This window comes from Hakea prostrata, unplaced genomic scaffold, assembly GCF_041222555.1.
Source record: "Hakea prostrata isolate BN-2017 unplaced genomic scaffold, UWA_Hpros_2 contig_12, whole genome shotgun sequence".
In the NCBI taxonomy this organism is placed as follows: Eukaryota; Viridiplantae; Streptophyta; class Magnoliopsida; order Proteales; family Proteaceae; genus Hakea; species Hakea prostrata.
This window is the reverse complement of record NW_028291131.1, coordinates 1029096-1051633: the sequence shown is the minus strand read 5'-3', so window position 1 is coordinate 1051633 and position 22538 is coordinate 1029096. Positions and strand designations below refer to the sequence as shown.

General features: G+C 36.9%; 1 protein-coding gene across 1 annotated transcript; it reads right to left on the bottom strand.

Annotated features, from left to right (window-relative positions):
• Positions 1-20723, bottom strand: LOC148999396 (ABC transporter C family member 3-like). Its single transcript, XM_089141186.1, has 9 exons — positions 18345-20723; positions 17079-17165; positions 16339-16989; positions 16108-16272; positions 1718-2012; positions 1395-1603; positions 943-1248; positions 399-462; positions 1-245 (listed from the first exon to the last, which is right to left on the bottom strand). The coding sequence occupies exons 1-9, from the start codon at positions 20721-20723 to the stop codon at positions 1-3; spliced, it is 4401 nt and encodes a 1466-aa protein (XP_088997312.1).
• Positions 20724-22538: the final 1815 nt, after the last annotated feature.

The following is a 22538-nucleotide window of genomic DNA, read 5'->3' as shown; positions in this document are numbered from 1 at the left end:
CTAACCATTATCGAGGAGGAGGACCATATTAATATCAAGAACTGATGTTATTTTATGTGCAATTGTAATGACTGTAGATCCTGAGAAGTGTTTATTTAGTGTTTGTTGAATTATGCAGTCAGTTGCAGAATCCACTGATGCGGTAGCTTCATCAAGTATTAACACTTTGCTTTTCTTAAGTAACACCCGCCCTAAACAGATCAACTGCCTTTGCCCCAAGCTCCAATTCTCTCCATTTTCACTCACTGCAATAGCTACCATATGAAAAGTTAGTTATTCTTCATTTTTTTCCCTACTTGCCAAAAACAGGTTGAGTTATCAACTAAAAGTTATATAAATTACAAATAGTTCACATTGTTGGAAACTATGATATAGAGTAAATATGAGAAGAGAACAACCTATAAAATCAAGCTTCGCTTCCTTCTTTCTTACTTCATCCCCAAGTTGGCATTTATCTAAAGCCTAGAAGAAAATAAATGTATGTCAACTTATTATTCCAGATGGCATAAAAATGACTATTAAACATGCTTTAAGGAAAAGATGAAATAAATAAAAAAAAAAATTAGGGTTTTCAAAGTCTAAAGTGGAAAGAAAATAGGCAATAATAATTAGTGTATTTCCCTAAAATTCTATCTAAGGGGATCATTTAAGCACCTGCCTCCCAACCCACCCAAGAAGAAAAGAAAAGAAATGTTCTAAAGCTTATGCCAAACTTTTCATATATATAACACATTTGTGAAGAATTAAATATCTTAGTAGAAAGAATTAAAAACATCGAGAAAAAGAAAAAGTTTATCATGATGAATGTCCTAACTAATCTATTAAGAAGTGGGCTTCTGTGTATGTGAGCATCTGATTGTTGCGTACAATTAAAAAGTAACTAAAGATATGTACATCCAATTGGCTACCTGCCATTCATCCAGAAAAAATAAAATTACCTACCTCCCATATTTGTTCATCAGTGTATTCTTCGAGAGGGTCAATATTACTTCGTAAGGTCCCCTCAAACATTGTAGGTTCTTGTGGGATGATACTTAATCTTGATCGCAAATCATAAAGACCAATTTTAAAAATTTCTATACCATCTATCAAAATCTTGCCAGCCGTAGGTTCAAGCATACGGAAAATAGTCTGTACTAGAGTTGATTTACCACTTCCCGTTCTTCCAAAAATACCAATCTTCATTCCTTCAGGGAAATTACATGTGAGACCCCGTAAAACAAGAGGAAGGTGTGGTGCATATTGGACCTACAAACATAATAAACAATCAAATTCTAAATATTGAAATAATTCTAAAATAGCAGGAAGAACAATCTAACTATATTAGGATTTAGAAGATGTTGCATAAGAGAAGGAAATACGTACGAGGTAAAATCTTAAGGAATCTAGATTACCTGTAGATCAACAATCTCAATTTTCCCACGTGATGGCCATTCGTGACTTGGTCTATTCTCTTCTATTGATAAAGGTGGTTCACTAGGAATGCATGTGTATTGAAATATTCTCTCAATAGATATGATTTGCTTTTCAAGACTGCATATATCCCATACAACTGCATGCATACTGAAACCCAACCCATATGTGATAGCTAAACCCATGACACCTAAAGAGAGAAAAGAAAAAAAAAATGAAATTATATAAATTTTACTTTAGTGTAATTGATCAAAGTCATTTTAAAAATGATTTTATAAAATCTTAAGCTCAATTCTTAAATTACCTGGACTATGTACTCCTTCTGGCACTAAGATCAAGAAAATCAAAGCCACAAAATATGTGATGGATGCTAACATATCCATGCGGAAGCATAACCACTCTATTGCACCAGAAAAATTAAATATGGGCCTTAAATACCCATCAACTAGGTTGAAGTTTGTGTTGATAAATCTCTCTTCTTGTTCAAAGCACCGAATTATAGATGCACCTAAACTAGATTCAGCAAAATGTTGTATAATTGGAGCCTGACATATTCCAATTAGTCGCGATAATTCTCGTGCTGTAGATGTATAGTATTGCTTCAAAACAAGGTTCACAAAACTGCATGTTAGATACAAGGCAACAAATTATATAGCTAAAACAAAATGCTGTCAATTTTATATGAGAGAATTCTTAAATCTGAGCAATTTTAAATTATATGATTGACACCATTCTAATTGAGTATAGTAGTGTTGCTACGATAAGATTGTGTGCTTCATTCATAGTAAGAGACACAATCAATCTATTTTTAAATATTTGTGGAAGATTGTGTGCTTGATTCATAGCATGAGACATCATAATCAATATTGTGAAATATTATGTACAAGATTGTGTACTCTATTCATGGCAAGAGACACAAGTAATATTGTAGAATATTTTTATTTATTTTATTTCCTTTCTAATTTCTATCTAAGTATAGCGGCATGGTTGTGTTTTGCACTCTAAATTCAATGCAATCCTCAATCAAGCTGATAAGAAAAATTTTGAAAATTCATCCTGAGGAGGAGACTTCTACTGAGGACTGAACCTCATAAATTCCTCTACGCTTTGTCAATTTTTTGCATGGTATTAGAGTTCTAGGTTGTGGAGATTTTTGGTGTTTGTAGATTAGATTCATCAAAGGTCCTGTTCTTCTATTCAATTTTTTTGTAACTAGTGTTGTTGCTTTAATCCCCCTTGTTCTGTTGCATATATATGTGCTTCATTGATTGAGCAAAATTCATTACTTATTCTATTATTTGCCTTATTGACTTGTTAGCATGGCTTAAAAATTGATCAAGAGGAATCCTCTAATCAGCTCATAAAAAAAGGCTAAATCCGTGTCAGATGAAATGCATAATCAACATCTCACTTCTCTTTTGCTAAAGGAAAATAAATTATTTGCTATGGTCTCGTGCCGTGGCCACTGCTCTTGGAGGCCAATCAAAACTTAGAAATATTATAGGTCAACCAAATCCTCTAGAACATACTGACCCAAAATTTGATGAGTGGCAGGCCAATGATCACTCTTTTATGACATGGACATTCAATTCCATGGAACCCAATGTGTATGAGATTTTTGCATACTCTAAATCTACTTTGGACCTATGCAATGCATTAAGCAAAATGTATGTCAAGCCGATAATGCATCTGGAATCTTTGAGCTACAGCATGAAATTGTGCACTCCAAACAAGGACAGAAACAATCCTTCACTGAACATCTTGGAAAACTAAAAAAGAGGTGGGTGATATGCGGAGTTATAGGCCTACAACCTAGTCTATGACTAAGTAAAATCAAAAGGGAAGAACAAGATAGAATATTCCAACTATTGGCAAAGTGTAAAACTTGAGTTTGAGGATCTATGATAAGGTTCTAATGAGTGCAACTTTATTGGCATGTGTAAAACTTGGTATGGGAGGACTGATTAAAGCAAATTGGCGACAGTGAAATGGGTGCAATTGTGTCGACAAAAGGAGGAAGTAGGGATGGAAGTAGAAGGCTGAGGGATGTAAACTTTTCTTGTCTTTGCAGACTTGCATGGATGATCAAACACGAGGTGTTTTTGATGGGTGCATTCTGGCGAGCCCGATTTGTTAATAAAGATGGTTCATTGAAGAAGGGTAATGCTTGATGGGAGAGGATTGGAGAACATAAACAGTAAACAATAGGGAATGGTGAAGCTGCAGATTTTTGGACTGAGTGGTGGTTGGGCCCTTTCTCTATTGCGGAGTGTACTTAGTTGCCGGCTGCTGTCTTCCAGAAATTTTCTGTTAAAGTTGGTGATTTCATGCATGATGATGGTTGGAATTTTCCTTCTATTTGGTCAAATAGATTGAGTTTTGTTATAAAGGCTGCTTAAACTATTGAATTGAGCAGTACTAACTCCAATGATCACTGCCATTGGAAGCTGGAAACAAATGGGATGTTCTCCTTGAAATCAGCATGGGGTTTCCTTAGAAGAATGTATGAGGTGGTTGATTGGCATAAGGTAGTATGGGGTGTGCGTTTTCTCCCTTGGCAAAGTCCTTTTGGGTTGAAGCTGATGTTGCGGAAGCTCCCTACCAATTCATTTTTGCAACGTTGTGGAATATTATTACTTGTATCTAAATGTGTACAATGTGGAAAGGCAGGTAAAAGTTTTAATCCCTTCATTGTTCAATATAGTTTTCTTGAGGTGCTTAGGAGGAAGTTTTATACCCTCTTTGAGATCCACTGGGATACAAAGCCTTAGGTTGCTGAGGTTTAGGCTTGGTGGAGATGTAAGGTACAAGCTACACACCTACTCAGCATGTGGATGAAGGGATTCATTTTTGTCCCTTACTTCACTTGGCTGGAGCATAGTAGTAGGAGACATGAGAATGTCGGAAGAGGGGTGGAATGGGTTTTCAAATCAATTCTCATGAAGCTGCGGATGGAGATATATAAAGTGGATGGGGTTTGGGGAAGTTTGATTTAGATGCGGTGAAGCATATTGCTATTCGTATTAAAGTGCAGCCTAGTAAGGCTCCAAAAGAGGTGGCGTGGCAACACCCCTCAGTGGCTGGTGTAAACTCAACATTGATGGTTCAGCTCTTGGGAATCCAAGCCAATCTGTTTGGGTGGACTAATTTAGGACTCAATTGCCAGAGTGCTGACTTTCTTCCACAGGAACTGGGTGTCAAGTCAAGCATTGAAGCAGAATTTATTGGCTTGATCAAAGGTATAGCAGCTACTCGTTCTTTAGGTGTTGAAAAATTATGGATAGAGAAGGACTCGGTGTCTATAGTGTTGGCTATACAGGAGTTTCGGATTCCTTGGTTTGTGTTGCAATAGTGGTATGGTTTGAAGAGCTACTTGGAAGGTATAGAGTGGAGGGTTACCCACTGCTTTCATGAGGCTAATCCTATTGCTCACTTCCTTGCAAAGTCAGTGGCTATTAGACTTCAACACCAATTGGGGAGTGGCGTAAGCATATCAAGTAGAGTTGCATTGGGATGCTTTGCAACTCCCGGCATCATGTTTTAGTTTATTTTATTATCCCTGAACTTAAGGGGTTTAGGACAGTTTTGTTTTGCTTTTTTAAAGACAAAGGAGCAAGTGAGGTTGGGTGTAATGGAGGCGACTGATGTTGCAAGGTTGACTTTTTGGTTCCTCTCTGTGTGTAATCTTTTAGTTAATAATAACGAAAGCCTGATCCATTTGTTCAGAAAATAAATAGATGTATCCTTGCGAGCTATGGTTGCTAAAGTGATATATATTTGAAAGAGATATAGAATTAAACCAAAGACCCCCATGAATTTCCAATGAGTTTACCTTTGATGGAGAAATAGAGATTCCAATAGATAAATCATAGTGAAAAACTAGATTCAATGTTCCACAACATATCTCAATTACTATCATTTAATCATAAAGCAATCAGAAAAACTATTTCTACCTCTAGATTAACTATATCGGATGATAAAAATCAAAAGCTTGTTTAGATGTGATTTATTGACAACAAAAAGATAGACTTTTCATTACCATATTGTCTTCGCATATGGCCCAAATATGCTGGATTGGTAAGATAAGTCTCTTTCATATATAGGTCTAGCAATGTAAGCTTCTTTTTCATTGATCAATGGATAGTTTTATTAGAAATTAGCTATCTATTAACTGATTTTTTTTTTTTTAATAGAAAGATCAATTTTATTAGAAAAGGGAAAAGCAATTGCAAGGAACACCCGATGCTCACTAGTTCCTTATCAAGTGAAACTTTTGGTCATGAAAATAATTTCCGTCCAAGGTCCCTCTTTAAGAAAACTAATCCAATAAAACACATCTGGACATGCCACAAATTCGCAGCACACAAAGACTAGACAGTGCGAAATAGCCGCACACAAAAAAACCAAACAAGGAATGTTTTGCAAGCTGAAATATTGGTTGTTGCATAGCATCCCGACCAAACTCAGCTTTTATGTGACTCAGCCACCCCAAGATTTCAATAGAGAGTCTTCCCATCACTGCTGACTTAGCCAGAAAATCTGCTGTCGGATTAGCTTCACAATAACAGTATGTTATCTCCAATGAATTGCATCCAATTGCCCTTGCAATCCTTTGCATCGCTGCATGATCATCGATTCCTTCAATACACTGCGTAGACCATTGCAATTGAGTCCGTTTCTATCCAGCAGATAGAAATATGCAACCTAGCCAGCAACAACCCTCTAACTAAAGCCTCAAACTTAGCTTGTACGCTAGATCGCACAATATTCAGCTTCGGGGGAGGAGAGAGCAACCACCAAACCTCCAAAGGATCCCTATGAGACTGAACCTGCACTTGAATGCCAAGCCTTCAAATGACATCAAGCTCATGTTGCCCTAATGGCTCCTCAAACCTGTAGAATCCCATTCGCAGCTCATACATGACTTCACAAAAATCTCAAGATACCTCCCTTTTCTGCCCTTCATGTCTCTTGTGATTCCTCTTCGTTCAAGCATCCTCTACTGACAACAAATTGCCCCATTGAAGCCAAAAATAGCAGACACATTGTGACCATAAAGTAGCCACATACAGGTACATGACAAAGAGGAAATCCAGGCTTTCTTCCGCTGGCCCACACAAGTCACAACAAGAAGCAAGGTACACCCCCCCTTTTCTTGACTACTTCATCCACGACCACCCTTTTGAGAAATAGTTTCCAACTAAACACACATTGTCTAGGCTGAAGATGGACACCCCACACTATCTTTAACCACTAAATCTTATGCCTTTCGATCGAATAAACTCCCATGCCGATTGGGTAGTGAAATTCCCATCTAACTCCAGTACTCAATAGCTTCTATTGTTAGTTCTTACCAAATCAAAGGCAGCTCCACAACACTGGCCTTTCCTAACATAGACCTAATGGCATCTAACTAAACAAGAGGAAAATGCCAATGCCCATGAGAAATATAAGCTGCCAAATCAAAGGCAGCTCCATAATTTATCTAAGGTATTTGCACCCTCCACCTTGGGAATAAGGGTTATAAAATTGTTTGGCCATCCAACTTGATGCAAATCAAAAAGCAAAGAATTAATCAAAGCCAATAGCATCCCAATAATGCCAGAACAAAATACTCGGGAAACCATTGAGACCAGGAGCACTATCTGGATCTAGAGTGAGCACTCTAAGAATGACTGAAAAAAGATTTAAATGATTCACATAGGGTTGTTGCCTGTGAAACCTCTCATAATATGATGCCACATACTCAGCAACCTGTGATTGGCCCTCAACCCAAGATCCATTGTCCCTATTTAAGGTTTTGATTTTTGCTTTAGCTCTTCACATTTTGACAAAAAGATGGAAGAATTTAGAGTTTCCATCACCACCTGTCAACCACCTAACGTGAGCCTTTTGCCTCCACAGCTTATCATGCAAGTCCATTGCCTTTAATAACGTAGTATTTGCATCAGCCTCATGAGCAAATAGAGAGTCCGACATCCCCTGACTTTTTAATTTCTCCTAAATTAAAGGTAGCCTTACCTAAGCTTCCTCCAGCGCCAAAATCAGGTTTGGGAAGGTAGTTTTTGCCCAAAGCCTTAAAGCCCCAAACCATGAAGGACGGTTATTTCACCAAGAGAAAAGTCTACCATGGGAGGCAACAAACAACAAAGAGAATCCATTCACTTGCCCTTGGAAGTCAGCAGTGAAACCAAGATTAAATATAATTGGACCCCTTCTCTTAGAGGCAATTTTGTAGCTTTAAAATCCCTTATAACGACCACTAGACTTTTCTTGGGAAGTACTGTAAACAAATCATTCCACAAAACCCTAAGACGGCTTTGAAAGCAACTAGCATGCACAGAAGCCAAGAAAACCCTTTTCCCTTGCCACACAAAAAAAAATCCACGGCAATAAATGTATCAGACATACCCACTACAACTGATCGATGGTCCACCCTTCTCCATAAGAGCCACAGATATAAGACACCCTCAAACCTCACATTCGATATAGCATCACAACGGTACCTCAACTAATTAAGAACAACACTGGAGCTTGCACAACATCAATCATTAGCTTCACTAACAGTAAAAGTCAGGTGAATGACAAAGGAGTGATAGACTTAAAGCCCTACCAGCAGCCTTCTTTTTCATGCCTCTAATATTCTATAATAAAATTTTTATGTGAGATTAGGATAGGTTGGGTACCTCTTGACAAGGTGGATAGCCCCTGCCTTTCCCTTTGTCACCCTCCACCGCACGAGCAAACTGATCCACTCACTCCATTTCAATAAATGATAGGACCAATCAACCATTGACCAACTCATTGCTAAAAGGGTTGTGAGTGTGCCCTTCAAGAGACTAATGACTTTGCCATCAACCCCTACCACATACAACGCTGCTCTTCCCTCCACGGTCATCATAGACCCTAGCCTTCCTGGATCTAGTCATTGGTCTTGGGGCAACTTTAGCCCCTATATGTGTGCTAAGACTACCCCTATTTGCTAAATATTGGCTGAATAATTGTCCTCCTTTAAGTTGGCATCTATTAAATATTAAGAACCCCAAACAAACCCTCTTCCATGTCCAAGGAATCTTTAGAGTGGAACCTATCAAAGGAAAGACGTGGAGCAATCCACATCCACATGTTATTTAGAAACTGAATTAGGAGACTTTTCTCATTCCGTTGAGGGAAGTGGGCCCTCCCTTGAGAATTAATATTTTTGTTGAAGATTTTGAATATGCCCATGGGCAATTGTGGAAACTCATATATTCAACGGTTACAATATATGAGAATACAGTGGCAATTGCCATCCCACTCAATAGCAAGTTACTTGATTTGTTAGACTCTCTCTCTCTCTCTCTCTCTCTCCAAGAAACACAAGAAAGGAATAAAGGAACGCTAGTTGTTGGTTGCTCTCTTCTTCCTGTTTGATCTCGTTTTTGACCATTAATTCAAAACAACATTTGGTTTGTGGATTGTGTTCTCTATCCTCGTGATTGTAAAATCTACAGGTGACAAAAGGCAAGGAGGAGCAACTACATGGATCCATTTTTTCTTCCACTGCATTCTCTATTTGAGATTAGCATATCCAGATAAAATTCTACTATCTCCTATCTCTTATGTAGTGAACCAACATTGGCATCAGAGCCCTAGGTTTCCACATTTTTTTGTTCCTCCTAAATATGGTTGTTAATCCATGGATCCAATGTGGAATGATCCAAGGTTTTATTGGAACCGTAGATGGATAACTAGATGTATTTGTTTGAATGATCCAAGTGGAAGGATCCCATGTGTTTTTCCTTTAGTTTTTCCTAGATTCAATGAAGTCATCATCATCTAGAGACTAGTAGGGTTGTATAATTAGCATGAATTTGTTAATCCATGAAAATTACACTCTTTAAAAAAAAATCTGCGAATTTTCATGCATTTTGATGTATGGAGGCAATGAAGTTTTAGAGTGGAGGGACTTCCACCACTAGAAGTTGCCATTTTGAACTTACATTCAATGGCTATAAGATGCGCCAAGGACATACCATGAGGAGGCATATAACCGCCGTCCAACATGATAAGCAAGCTGAGCGCATGTGGGCACCAACAGACTGATGAGGAACAAGTCTCTGCAGTAATCAGGTCATTGTCCAAGTCTTGGGAGCACATGAAGATCTTTTTGACTCATGCTAATGATGTCAAGACATTTGATTAAGCTTCCAAACACTTTGAGTTGGAGGAGGAACGAATGATGGTTGATGCCCCTCCCATTGAGGTATTTCCTGCTGAAGTGAGCGCCAGTAAAGGTGTAGGATTTAAGTACAAAAAGGATAAACCTCAATCTGAACATCCCAAGCAAGGTAATAAGGGTGGGAACAGAAACAAAAATGACCCCAAGAGTTCCAGGGGGACCAAAGGAGGCAAAAAGAAATTGCCTACGATTTCCATCTTGTTGTAAGCTTGTCACCTTGCTCCCGATTGCACTGAGCAGGAGGTATGTACTTTGTGTTATACCTCATCTTGTTAAGCAACAAGCACTTTAATACTCGCTAAGTTAACTCCTTTGTTGATTGTTGGTTCAGGTGCAACAGAACACATAACAAGGGAATGTTCAAGCTTCGTCGAATATCATCGTATATTCCAAGAGTAAGCAAAAGAATAACAAATGGAATATCTCAAGTGTGGAAATCCAAGGAATTGGCACTTGCAAATTAGTTTCAGGGGGTGGTCGGACGTTGTTATTCCATGATGTGTTGTATGCTTTAGATATTCGACAGAGTCTTGTTTATGTTATTTTGCTTATTAGACATGGTTTTAAAGTTGTATTTGAGAATAACTCTATGGTTTGATATCTGGGAGATACGGTTTATGGTAGTGATTTTTTTTCCGAAACGGTTTCATTGTATTGGATACAATTAACAATTTATCTAATTCAAATATTTCTTTTTTCTGCCAAAAAACTATGCGTATTGATTATGTTGTGTGGCATCCTAGACTAGGGCATATTGGACTTGATATGAAGAACAGGCTAGCAAGGGAAGGGGTTATTGGGCCAAGGTTCCTTATCTAAATTACAATTTTGTGAATCATGTCTAGCAGGAAAAGCAACTAGAAAACCGTTCAAAAAGGCCTTAAGAGCCTCAATTCTTCTAGAATTATCCATTCATATGTTTGTGGATTCATGAATTTGTGAACTAGGAAAGGACAAAATTATTAATCACGTTTATAAATGACTATATGTGAATGGTCATATTTATCTAATTTCTCACAAGTCAGAAGCTCGAGAATGCTTTAAGAAGTTCATGAACTTAGTTGAGAATTAATTAGATAAGAAAATTAAAACTCATAGAATGGATAGACGTCAAGAGTATCTCTCTAACATGTTCAAAGAGTTATGTGATGAAAATGGATATATAGGCAACTTACTATTCCAGGGACTCCACAGCAAAATGGGGTTGTTGAGAGGAGGAATAGAACGATGCTAGACATGGGGAGATCCATGATGGCCTAGGAAAACCTACCCATCTCTTTTTGGGGAAATGCTTTGCTGACTGTAGCTTATATCCTCGATAAAATTCCAAAATTGGTTCCTTTCACACCATATGAGTTGTGGACCAGAAGAAAATCGGTTTTGAGTCACATGCGGGCATGGGGTTGTGCAGCATATGTTCACTCTATCTCTCACCAATATGGGAAGCTTGGATCCAAAGGGAAAAAGTGTATCTTTGTGATAGATTGTGAACACTCCAAAGGCCATGTCTTTATGAGCTATATGAGAGTGAGAGGAGAATGGAACTCAAGTCTAGGGACATGACATTCTTAAAAAATGATTTTCCATCTCTTGCAGGAATTAACAAAGAATTATTAAAATTCTTTAAAATATAATATAATGATCTTATCACTCAAGGGACTCAGATTATGGATAGTGAACCTGGGGTTCATCCATAAGAACCTTGTGGGAGTGGGAGTGCAATGTGATATCTCCCTTAGAGGGTTATCAATCTAACATGCATTTGTGTCATAATGAGTGTGGGCAAGTTCCTCATCGACTTTTCGACATAGAGGATGAAGCTTACATGGTAGATCCTGAAGATACTTACATTGAGGAAACTGAGATGACTCCACTCAATGAGCAGGAACCGAAGAACATGCAGGAAGCTCTCGTAGGAATGAGCTCAAAGGAATGGCTAAAAGCTATAAGGGGAGAGTTGGAGTCAATGAGTGTAACCATGTCTGGCACTTGGTTGACTTATTGCTGAATGGAAATTGGGAACAAGTGGGTTCTTAAGATCAATAGATACGTGGATGGATCTATTGAGAGATTTAAGGCAAGTTTGGTAGCTAAGGGCAACACTCAAAGAGAGGGTGTTGATTATGAGGAAACCCTTTTTTCCAATGGTTAGGTTTCCCTTGATCCGCCTCATATTAGCCATTGTTGCTTAGACGGACTTAGAGCTTTACCAGATCGATATAAAGACGGCTTTTCACAATGGGAAATTTGAGGAAAATATCTATATAGATCAACATCAAGGCTTTGAAGCTAAGGGACAAGAGTGCAAAGTGTGCAAGTTCAAAAAGTCCATATATGGCTTAAAGTAAGCATCTAGACAGTAGATAGGGCGCTTCCACCAAGCTATAATGGAAAATGGTTTTTCCACGCTTGAGGATGACCACTATGTTTACACCAATAGATCCAATGCTATTTTTTTCATTATGACATTGTATATAGATGACATACTCATGGCTAGCAATAGCAAGGAGCTATTGGAACCATTAAGAAATGGTTGTCTTCCATTTTTCTTTTTATGAAAGACATGGGTGAAGCAAGCTATGTGCTTGGTGTCAAGATTGTCAGAAATAGGCAAAAGAGATTACTAGGTTTATCGTAAGAGACCTATATTGATAATGTCTTGAAGAGACACCAAGTGCACAACTGCAAACCAATGGATACTCTATTGGAGAAGGGTTTGTATTTGAGCTTTGACATGGGTCCTAAGATTCCAGAGGAGAAAACCAAAATGGAAAGAGTTCCATATTCCAGTATTGTGGGTAGCCTTATGTACGCTGTGATGTGTATTATACTAGAAATTTTTTAAAGCAATGGATTTGGTTAGTCAGTGCCAATCAAACCCAGAGAGCACTGGAAAATAGTCAAGAGAATATTGACATATCTCAGAGGAACGAGTAACTATTGGATTTGCAATTGGTTGACTATAGCGATGTCGAATGGGCTTAAGATATTGATGAGCGCAAATTAGCCTCTAGATATGTTTTCTTGTTGAATAGCAGGGCCATTTTGTGGTGTAGCAAGAAGAAGACATGTATAACACTCTTGAACATGGAAGCAACGTATGTGACATGCTTAGATGTGATGTAGGAGGCTGTTTGGTTGAGAAGGCTATGACTTACTGGATTTGTGTTGACATCCAAAGAGCTTGCCCTTGTCTTCTATGATAGTACGGTAGCTCGTAGTTATGTCAAGAACCCCAAGTATCATGGGAAGACCAAACATATACAAGTGAAATATCATTTTGTTAGAGACACTGTAGCAAGGAAGAAAGTTGTACTTAAGCACATATCTACATGTCAGATGATCGCTGACCATCTTACCACCTATAGCCAAGGATGTTCACATAAGCATTTGCCTCTGGCATGAGAATGGCTCACTCACATAAGCATTTGCCTTTGGCGCTTTGGTAGCAAGTGGAGATGAGACAAATAATGACTGACCTTCTATAAGTCGATTCATAATCTTGATGTCACCTTAGTTTTGGAATCAAAATAAGATTCTCTATGGTGAAAGAGAATCAACATGAATGTTTCCACCATACATGTTCCCCATAGCTAGAAGCTAGATGCAAGTACTTTATGTGACGCTAGGGTAGAACCAACAAAGAAACTCGGGTTGGGCGCAAGTGGTGCGGCTAGACTAAGACTTGTGTGGTGTTGGGAGAGACATATGTTCAATTTTGTATAAAATGCTCCACTATAACATGTTTATCATACTACGTGTGTTCAGCAACCATTGGAAATGAGAGGGTGGATCCCTGCTTGTTTTCATTGTGTGAGCCTTGGGCTTTATGGTCCATTAGTGTCCTTAGTGACTTTTTGATGACAACATGAAACGAGGGGTTGACGTGGCTACTTTTGGGGGGTTTCCCATGGTCATGATTGATTCAACTTTAAGGGGCATTACTGGGAAATGAGTCAATCCCAAGTGTAGTGATGATATGGGGGAAAAAGAAATATTTGATTAAACTGCACCCTAAAAGTGGTTGCTAGCGCTAGCTGTATTAGTTGCAATAGCAAACATTTTAAAAACAAGAATGTGATCTCTCAGAGGAATCAAGATAACTTTTGTCTAGTGAGTTTGAATAAACCTAGGACACTATGGTATTCTAATGCTTATTTCATGTGTTCCTTTGAGTGATGTTGTCATCTTGGCCTTCTTGGAAGGTTTTCAGTTTGGCTCTCATGAGTGTAGGTATATCACCGGCCACACGACCCATTTACAAGTAAGATTTGTGGATGTGATGTCTAGGACACAAGTGGTTCATGTTTCTGGGATACATAGTGGAGAGATCAAAATGTGTATATCAGGATATTCATGTGTTTTTGGGATACACTGTGATGGAGAGATCGATACTTGCCCTTGTGCAAGTGGGAGATGATGGGAATTTTGAGTATGCCCAGGGCAGTTGTGGAAACTCACATATTAGGCCATTACAATATATGAGAATACATCGGTAACCGTCATCCCACTTAGTAGCAAGTTACTTGATTCGTTAGACTCTCTCTCTCTCTCTCTCTCTCTCTCCAAGAAACACAAGAAAGGAAGAAAGTAACACTGGTTTTTGGTTGCTCATTTCTTCTTGTTCGATCTTGTTTTTTACCATTAAACCACAATGATATTTGGGTTGTGGATTGTGTTCTCTATCCTTGTGATTGTAAAATCTACCGGTGTCAAAAAGGCGTGGAGGAGCAACTACATGGATCTTTTTATTTTTATTTTTACTTCCTCTACGTTACTATTTGGAATTAGCATATTCAAGTAAGATTCTATTCTCTCTTTTTATTGAATGATGAATCTAAATATCATGCTATCTCCCATGTAGTGAACCAACAATTTTCTATGTCAACATTACTTGCATTTTCAAGAAAGAAACTCCTAGATTGCACCCCTTCATCCAACTCTCCCTTGTCGGACCATTATAGTTTGACGGTCTCGGCTCATCATAGGAGAGAGAGAGAGAGAGATTAGGAGTCTCAACCACCTCATCCACCAAACCAGCCAATATAGTATCCAAGTCTTCTGACTATCCAAGTCTTCTCCCCTTTCATGTTCTAGTGAACTAGCAAGTGGAATCTCTTTCCCCATCTCCGGCAACCCCTTTTTCACCACCAATTGGAAAATCTTCTTGAGGGGACATTGAGCCGCACTATGGCTGAATCTCTTATACACAAAACACAAATTTTCTCCATCTTCATAGAGAGATAATAGAAGGAAGCTAAAGACCTTCTCTGAAACAGGCTCACAATGCTTGACTTGCACTTCAGTCACACGGTTGCCGTTCTTATCTACTTCAACAAGAACTGAGCAAAAGTACTAAAAATTCCCTGCTTTGTTCGATTATCAAGAGCGACGGTGTGACCTACTGCCTTTATGACAGAAAACAACACACGAATGTGCCATTACTCTAATGGCAGCTCTGGTAAGTGCACCCATACTAACTTGGTAGAAGGTTGTGCCTCATTGATATTAAAATCAGGCCTCCATCATTGAAACCAATTGCAAACCAATCCTTTAGGGACCACGTCACCGTACATCCGCCATATCTACCTCCATTGCAACTTGAAATATTACAAAACCCTTCCCTATGAGATGCAGATTGACAATGGCTCCCCCTTTCCAGGCTTGCACCTCCTTTACCACATCCATAGTAGTTTTTCTGAAATCAAACCTTCTGATGAGGGCAGACCTAAATTGATTCCATTGGATCACACAATCAGCCTGTGGAATCACAACATGCCTATACTTCACAACTTGAATTGTCTCTGGAAGATCATCCACAGAAACAACCGAACCCTTCCCCACAATCCCAGAATAGGAGACATTCTTCCTCCAACCCTGATCTGGCTGGATCTGCCCCCCACCTCCTGGAGGCCGTAAGGTCTGTCCATCCCCATGTGTTTCTCTCCTTAAAACTTTTGGATCTTCTCTCCTCTCCATCGGTTTCTAACACTAGGACCTTTAATACTACTTGCTCCCTCTAGTAACTGATTTATTATTCAAGTAATGTAACTGAAAATATATATATATATATATATATATATATATATATATATATATATTTACTAATTCAATACATACAAACATTCTTGTAAACTAGGCAAGCAGCTCCTTTATCAAATATTTTGTCATTTAGAAGAGATCAAATGATAAGTTCGATCATTGGGCATAAAATTTAGCCTGTATAAAGCACACATTAAATTTTCATCGTTACTTATTTACCTTGCAATGTCATCCCCTCTCATAGATATCATGCATCTGTCCCGTAAACAAATATCAAACCCGTAGATTTTACAATTATGTATCCCACTCCATTTGGGGTGCAAATATGTAAGCATCAGACTATGGAGTCTATATCAGGTAACTAGGGAGAAAGTATGTGTGATCTTGATTTAATTCTTAATCATGAGGAATGGAAGTGAAAATATAGTTACCTGATACCATATGCATGTCACGGCCATCGGAATAAAAAATATTAGCATTTTCCATGCCACTTGTGACATCACTATTGCAGTTCCCAAGAATTCCATGACTGAAATAACAAGTTCTTCAATTTGATGTGGAATTGAAGTATCAACTGCACTTTGATCTGTCGATACCTGTATAAGAATTATGTTAGATAGATTCAAAGTAGAACTTCAAAGTAAATAAGCATGCTTACTAACTCGATTTAGAATCCTTGCATTTGGAGTTGAATCAAAGAATGATATAGGTGCACGAAAAATGCACCTATGCATTCTTTTGAAGAGTGAAGTTGCTGTCTTGTATCCAAAAACTAGAACAAGTAAGGACCTCATAAGTACACAAAGAGAGCTTCCAAAAGTCAAAACAACATTAACAAATATTAGAGTAGATCCTTTGACATGAGGTGTGACATCTTTAGAAATAGGTGTAGCCAAAACCATCCAGTAACTACTAAAGATGGCGAGAAATTGAAAGACAATTTGTGCTAGTATTATTAGCGGCACAAAAGCTCCTTTATAGACACTAGTAAGGTACTTCCAGTATATTGAAATATCAACTCCACCCATTTCTCTTTTTTCTTCTTGGACAAGTTGTTCTTGCTTAACTTGTTTATCTTTTTTATGACTTTTAGATTCTCTCTCCTTGTAGTCATCTTCAAACAAGTCTTCTTGATATGAAATATTTCCATCTGTCTTGTCACCAATTAAATTATTGGAGACAGTCCCCTTTTCAATATTATTAAGTTCTACCAAAGCTTTTCTATGTGCACCCACTAAATCCATGAAATCAGTTCCTAAACTAAGAATTTCTTCATATTTTCCTGCTTGAGTGATCCTTCCATCTTTCATAACCTATCAAAATAACAGAAGTTAGATAGATCATTCTCAAATTGGGTAGATCGAGAAAAGTAAAATTTGGAAACAAAAGATAACATTCTTACCAAGATAAGATCAGCATAAGGTAAAAACTCTACTTGATGTGTAACATAAATTACTGTTTTTGAGTCCAAAACTTTTAGCAAACATTCCTGTAATAAAGATAAATAAAATTTATTTCTTCATAAAGAAATTCTTAAAATATCTAATTCTTAAATTATTTCTAGTGAAATTGGAGAACACTAAGGGATTGTATGGTAACATTTTTGTTTCATTTCCCTGTTTTTAGGTAAGAAACAGTTTTCATGTTTCCATGCATTTTCATTGTTTCTAGGTGCTGAAATCATATATGGTTACACAGGAGAGGAAAACAAAACAAAAACCAAAATAATAATAATAATAATAGTAATAATAATAATAATAATAATAATAATAATAATAATAATAATAATAATAATAATAATAATAATAATAATAATAATAATAATAATAATAATAATAATAATAATAATAATAATAATAATAATAATAATAATAATAATAATAATAATAATAATAATAATAATAATAATAATAATAATAATAATAATAATAATAATAATAATAATAATAATAATAATAATAATAATAATAATAATAATAATAATAATAATAATAATAATAATAATAATAATAATAATAATAATAATAATAATAATAATAATAATAATAATAATAATAATAATAATAATAATAATAATAATAATAATAATAATAATAATAATAATAATAATAATAATAATAATAATAATAATAATAATAATTTTCTTTGACCAAAAAAGCTAATAAATCAGGGAAGAAACTTTGAGTTTTAAGGGTATCAAAAAAGGAGGTTAGGTTTTGATGTCAAAAAGACAAGAATGCCCACTACTTTTCAAGAGAACCATTTTTTTAACTTGTGGAAGTAACATTATTGACTAACGATGTATTCCTTATAAAAGTGTGGACATCAAAGAAGTCACACACAAAGATATTATATGGATGCAATATGTAATTCAAGATGCAGGGAATGATAATGTATATGCTCCTACATTTAGTTCATAATCCAAATGATTAGGCTATGATGTTTCTCTCATTATTTATTTCTCAAAACAATGGCATGCAAGCATGGTTGTATCCAAAAATAGGTATTTTCAATATTATGTGTATATATACTCTTATTTGTTTAGATTGACATAGTTTCATTCTTCCTAAATTTTACTCATTTTCTAATTCAAACTTTTGGTCATGAAAACAAGAGCATTTAGTTTTATTTAGGAAAGCTTTTAAAGTAGGGTCCAAATGGTAGTTACCTTAAATAGATGAGTTCCTGTATGAACGTCAACAGAACTAAACGGATCATCAAGCAAATAAATATCAGCACCATGGTATAAAGCACGTGCAATCTGAATTCTTTGTTTTTGTCCACCGCTAAGGTTGACTCCTCTCTCCCCTATAATGGTCTCGTCTCCAAAAGCATACAATTCTAGGTCTTTCTTCAATGAACATGCTTCGAGTATCATCTCATACTTTTCCTTTTCCATCTCTTTACCAAACAATATATTTTCTACAATTTTTCCACTTTGAATCCAAGGTGATTGTGGAACATATGCCTTCGACCCATTCAACATAATGTCTCCAGATACCTTTGGAATTTCTCCCAAAATGCATGAAAGTAGACTTGATTTTCCTGAGCCAATAGAACCACAAACAGCCACTCTCATGCCATGACATACTCGAAAACTGAGATCTTTCAATGTAAAACTCGAGGAGAGCAGATCCCAAGAAAAATTCCCCTTGATAACCTCAATGGCAACCTTGGTACTATTGTTTGGATTCTTTTGAACAATATTCAGATGAAGATCATCAAGACTGAGGAATGAGGCAACCCTTGTGAGGGACACTTTAGTTTGAACCACCATTGAGATAGTATCTGGGAGAATATAAATGGGCACTTGCAATATCTCAAGTGTTGCAACTGCAGATAAGATTTTTCCCGATTCTAGTGGAATTCTCATCAACACACAAAACCCAAAAGTGATCATAGATACAAACATGGGAGCGGAAAAAAAGAAAAATGCATAAATAGTCGATGTATAAAGTAACTTCTTCAACCATATTGTTTCAAAGTTTCTGAGCTCAATTATCTTAGCCAAAAACTTCATTTCCCAACCTTGTAGCTTGAGGATCCTCATATTTCTCAATGCTTCAGATGTCACCTTCATCCGTTGATCCTTTGAGTTCATTAACTTCCCTTGAAATTCCTCTTGTAGTTTTCCTAGTGGAATATTTGCTAACATCAAAATTGTTGTTGCAAATAAAGCTGAAAATGCAGCAACACCGAGGTTCTTGTACAAGATCAATAATGCTAGAATAACTTGAACTGGCACCTTCCATATATTATGTAAGTACCAACTAAAAAGCCCAATCCTCTCAACATCAACAGTAATTAAATTAGTGTTCTCGCCACTAGAGTGGCCTTGCTTTGATTGGCTTGAAATCTTAAGACGTTTCTCATAGATTGTTGATATCAAGGCAGCACGGGCTCTCATTGCCATCTTTCGCAATTGAAAGAACAAGTGCCTCTCTGAGAGGCACCTTATGAGCTTTGAAAGAAAGAAAATGAACACCAATACATATCCTTTATGTTTTGATTGATAAGGACTGTTGAGATACTGAACAAAGGTATCAATAAGGTATGGTCCAACATATGAAGCCAAAGTGCATATGATGGAAAATGCAGCTGTCCATAGAATTTCTTTCCATGTTGTGAAGATCAATGCCTTCACTAGCTTGAGTGTACTTACTTGACCACCATTACTGCTTCCATTACCATCAAATTCAAGTTTATCTTTAAAATAAGAAAATACCACGTTAGCACTATCAGAATTTGCAAGCTGAGGAACATCTTCAAGGTCCAATGTTTTTGTATTCCCAAGTGCAAGCAGAGGGCCTATCCAACCAAAGCTAAAAATACTAAAAAGATTGGCATTTCCATAAGGTGTTACATTATTTCCTCCTGCACTTGATTGTTCTTCATTTTCGCCATTGTTTTGAGTGGCATTGAATTTCAGAAGAGGCTCAACAAAACGGAAGTCTTCACCTTTTTGACCCTTTCCAAACAATTCAGCATAACCACATAACAATCCGACAATAATGGACACAACATCAGAGAACAATAAGAGGAATTGTGGGGAAGAATGTCCCCAGAGCAACCTAGCATGTATTACTAGATATAAACACGACATTAGGAAGTAGAAGGAGAACCAAATCCTTAGTAAAATGGGAAGCTTGTGCTCACTTGAATGAGAAAATTGGAAGTGTGAAAATGTAGAGATCACAAACCAGGTAACTGCCTTAAGTGATAAGTCTAATTGTGAAACACGCCTAATATCAGACCAACCATGTTTATACCCTGATATGTAGTTTACCATGCATACGATCATATACCAAATAGTCAGACCTACGGAACATACAAAGATTGTCCAATCGACCATGCGTCTATTCTTCAATATTGGTTTTGAATTTTCAAGGGTAGGTGTCGAGCGCCTCTTGCATGCCCATGAAATGGATAAAATTAGTAGAAGTACTAAGTGTGAAGAAGCAGAGAACCCGTCCAAGAAAATGGTCAGAGAATAGTTAGAAAATTGTATCCATATATTTATACTCTTTGATTCTGCAAAAGGATCCATGCTTGTAAGTTGTCAGAGATATCTTTGTAATTACTGGCTCAATTCATGAAAATCCAACACAAACTATATCAACCATATCATATTTTGGAATGACTCATGCCCTTCTGGGAAGATGTTGAAACTCAAGCATCTAAATACCAGTCATTTCCACCTTCAGTGTTTCAACATCTTGAATAATATTGGAGTCCCAGTATCACCCTTATATATATTTGAACCTGTTACATAGAAAAATAAAATTTTGAAATAAAGTACGTAAATAACTAAAAAAGTTAAATTTGCATAGAAAAATATTAAAAAGATAGACAGTTGCAGTTATTAATGATCCAGTCATGTTCAATTAGGAACAATAACCACTACAAAAAAAGGGGGGCATTAGTGGGGGTTCTATCTGCCACTAATTGTACCAGAAACCGCTACCATGGCAATTCTTTAGACTGCCACAAAACCGCCACGAAATGTTCCGGCATTTAATAGTGGCAGTTTTTTGTACCTTTCTCGTAGCTCACATTTAGTAGTGGATTTATAAAATGAATTGTAGTAACTTATTGATATTTTAGAATTAACTTTGGGAGAAAAACTCAGTTAAGAAAAAGAACTCTAACCATAAGAATACCAGCTGAAGCAGTATGAAAAATAATTATAGATAATAAAGAAGAATACAAAACTTGAACTTCCAAAATTAGGAAAGATAATGTAACTATTGAAAAGAGAAGAAGTGTATGCTAGATTTTGCAAAAAATGAGTGAGGAGAAAGAAGCTCTGGGAGAAGATGGGGCTTCTAGGAATTGTGCCTTTCTATGCCAAACACTTCAAGAGGAGACTGTTAATGGAGGGTTCTGTGGGGAAGAAGGAATGAAGTCTTATGCTGGTGTTGTGGGTTCATCAATGCCTGCAATTGGTTCTCTTCCATCTCCAATACAGGCTGGTTCTTACCAGAGGATCATGATACCCCAGCAGGAATATGAACTGCAATGAAACCAGGTTCATTTTCCTTCATCGGCATAGCCAATTTCCTACTTGTTTCTATGGATGAGTTGCAGGATCTCACAAGGAAATCCTGGAAATTAAGTCAAGTTGTGATTTTGCACTCTTTGGAGAAGGGTTTCATAATCTTTCAGTTTAAATTTGAGGGAGATATGATGGAGGTTTGGCATTGAGGTTGGTGGAAGGTGGGAACTTAGTTCATCCATTTTCAATGATGGCAGCAATAATATTCATTCTCTACAGCCGCAACCATACCTCTAGAATATTGGCACAAGAAGGTCGTCCTCTCAATCGCAAAGACTTTGGGTCTTCTAGTTTTACTTGACAGGAGAACAAGAGTGGGATCAACTAGTCACTATGCTTGAATCCTGGTGGAGTTGAGAGAGAGTGATATTTATGTGGAAGAAATTCAAATTGGAAGATTCAAACCAAGTATTTCCCATGTCTTTAGCTTCCTACAGAAGGTGATATGGACATGCGATAGGGATATGGATGCACGACCATGAATGAAGAAGAAATACAAGAAAAAACACACAGAGGACTTTAACGTGGTTCAAAGTTTCATTATTTTTAGGAAACCTCACACCACTCCCACACCTTACAAAGTGATACCCCTTTTCTTGCCCCCAATCCCTATCCCTGTGATAGGTTCCCCAATCCCCTATAGGGATTAGTTCACATAAGTTATCCCATAGAGACTATTTAAAGGGAAACCTAAAACCCAAATTCTCATTTAATTACAATTTTACTCATGTACAAGTAATTGGGCAAAAAACCTGATCCAATTACAAATACAGCCCAAACTATAATTATATGGGCTTTTAGAATACA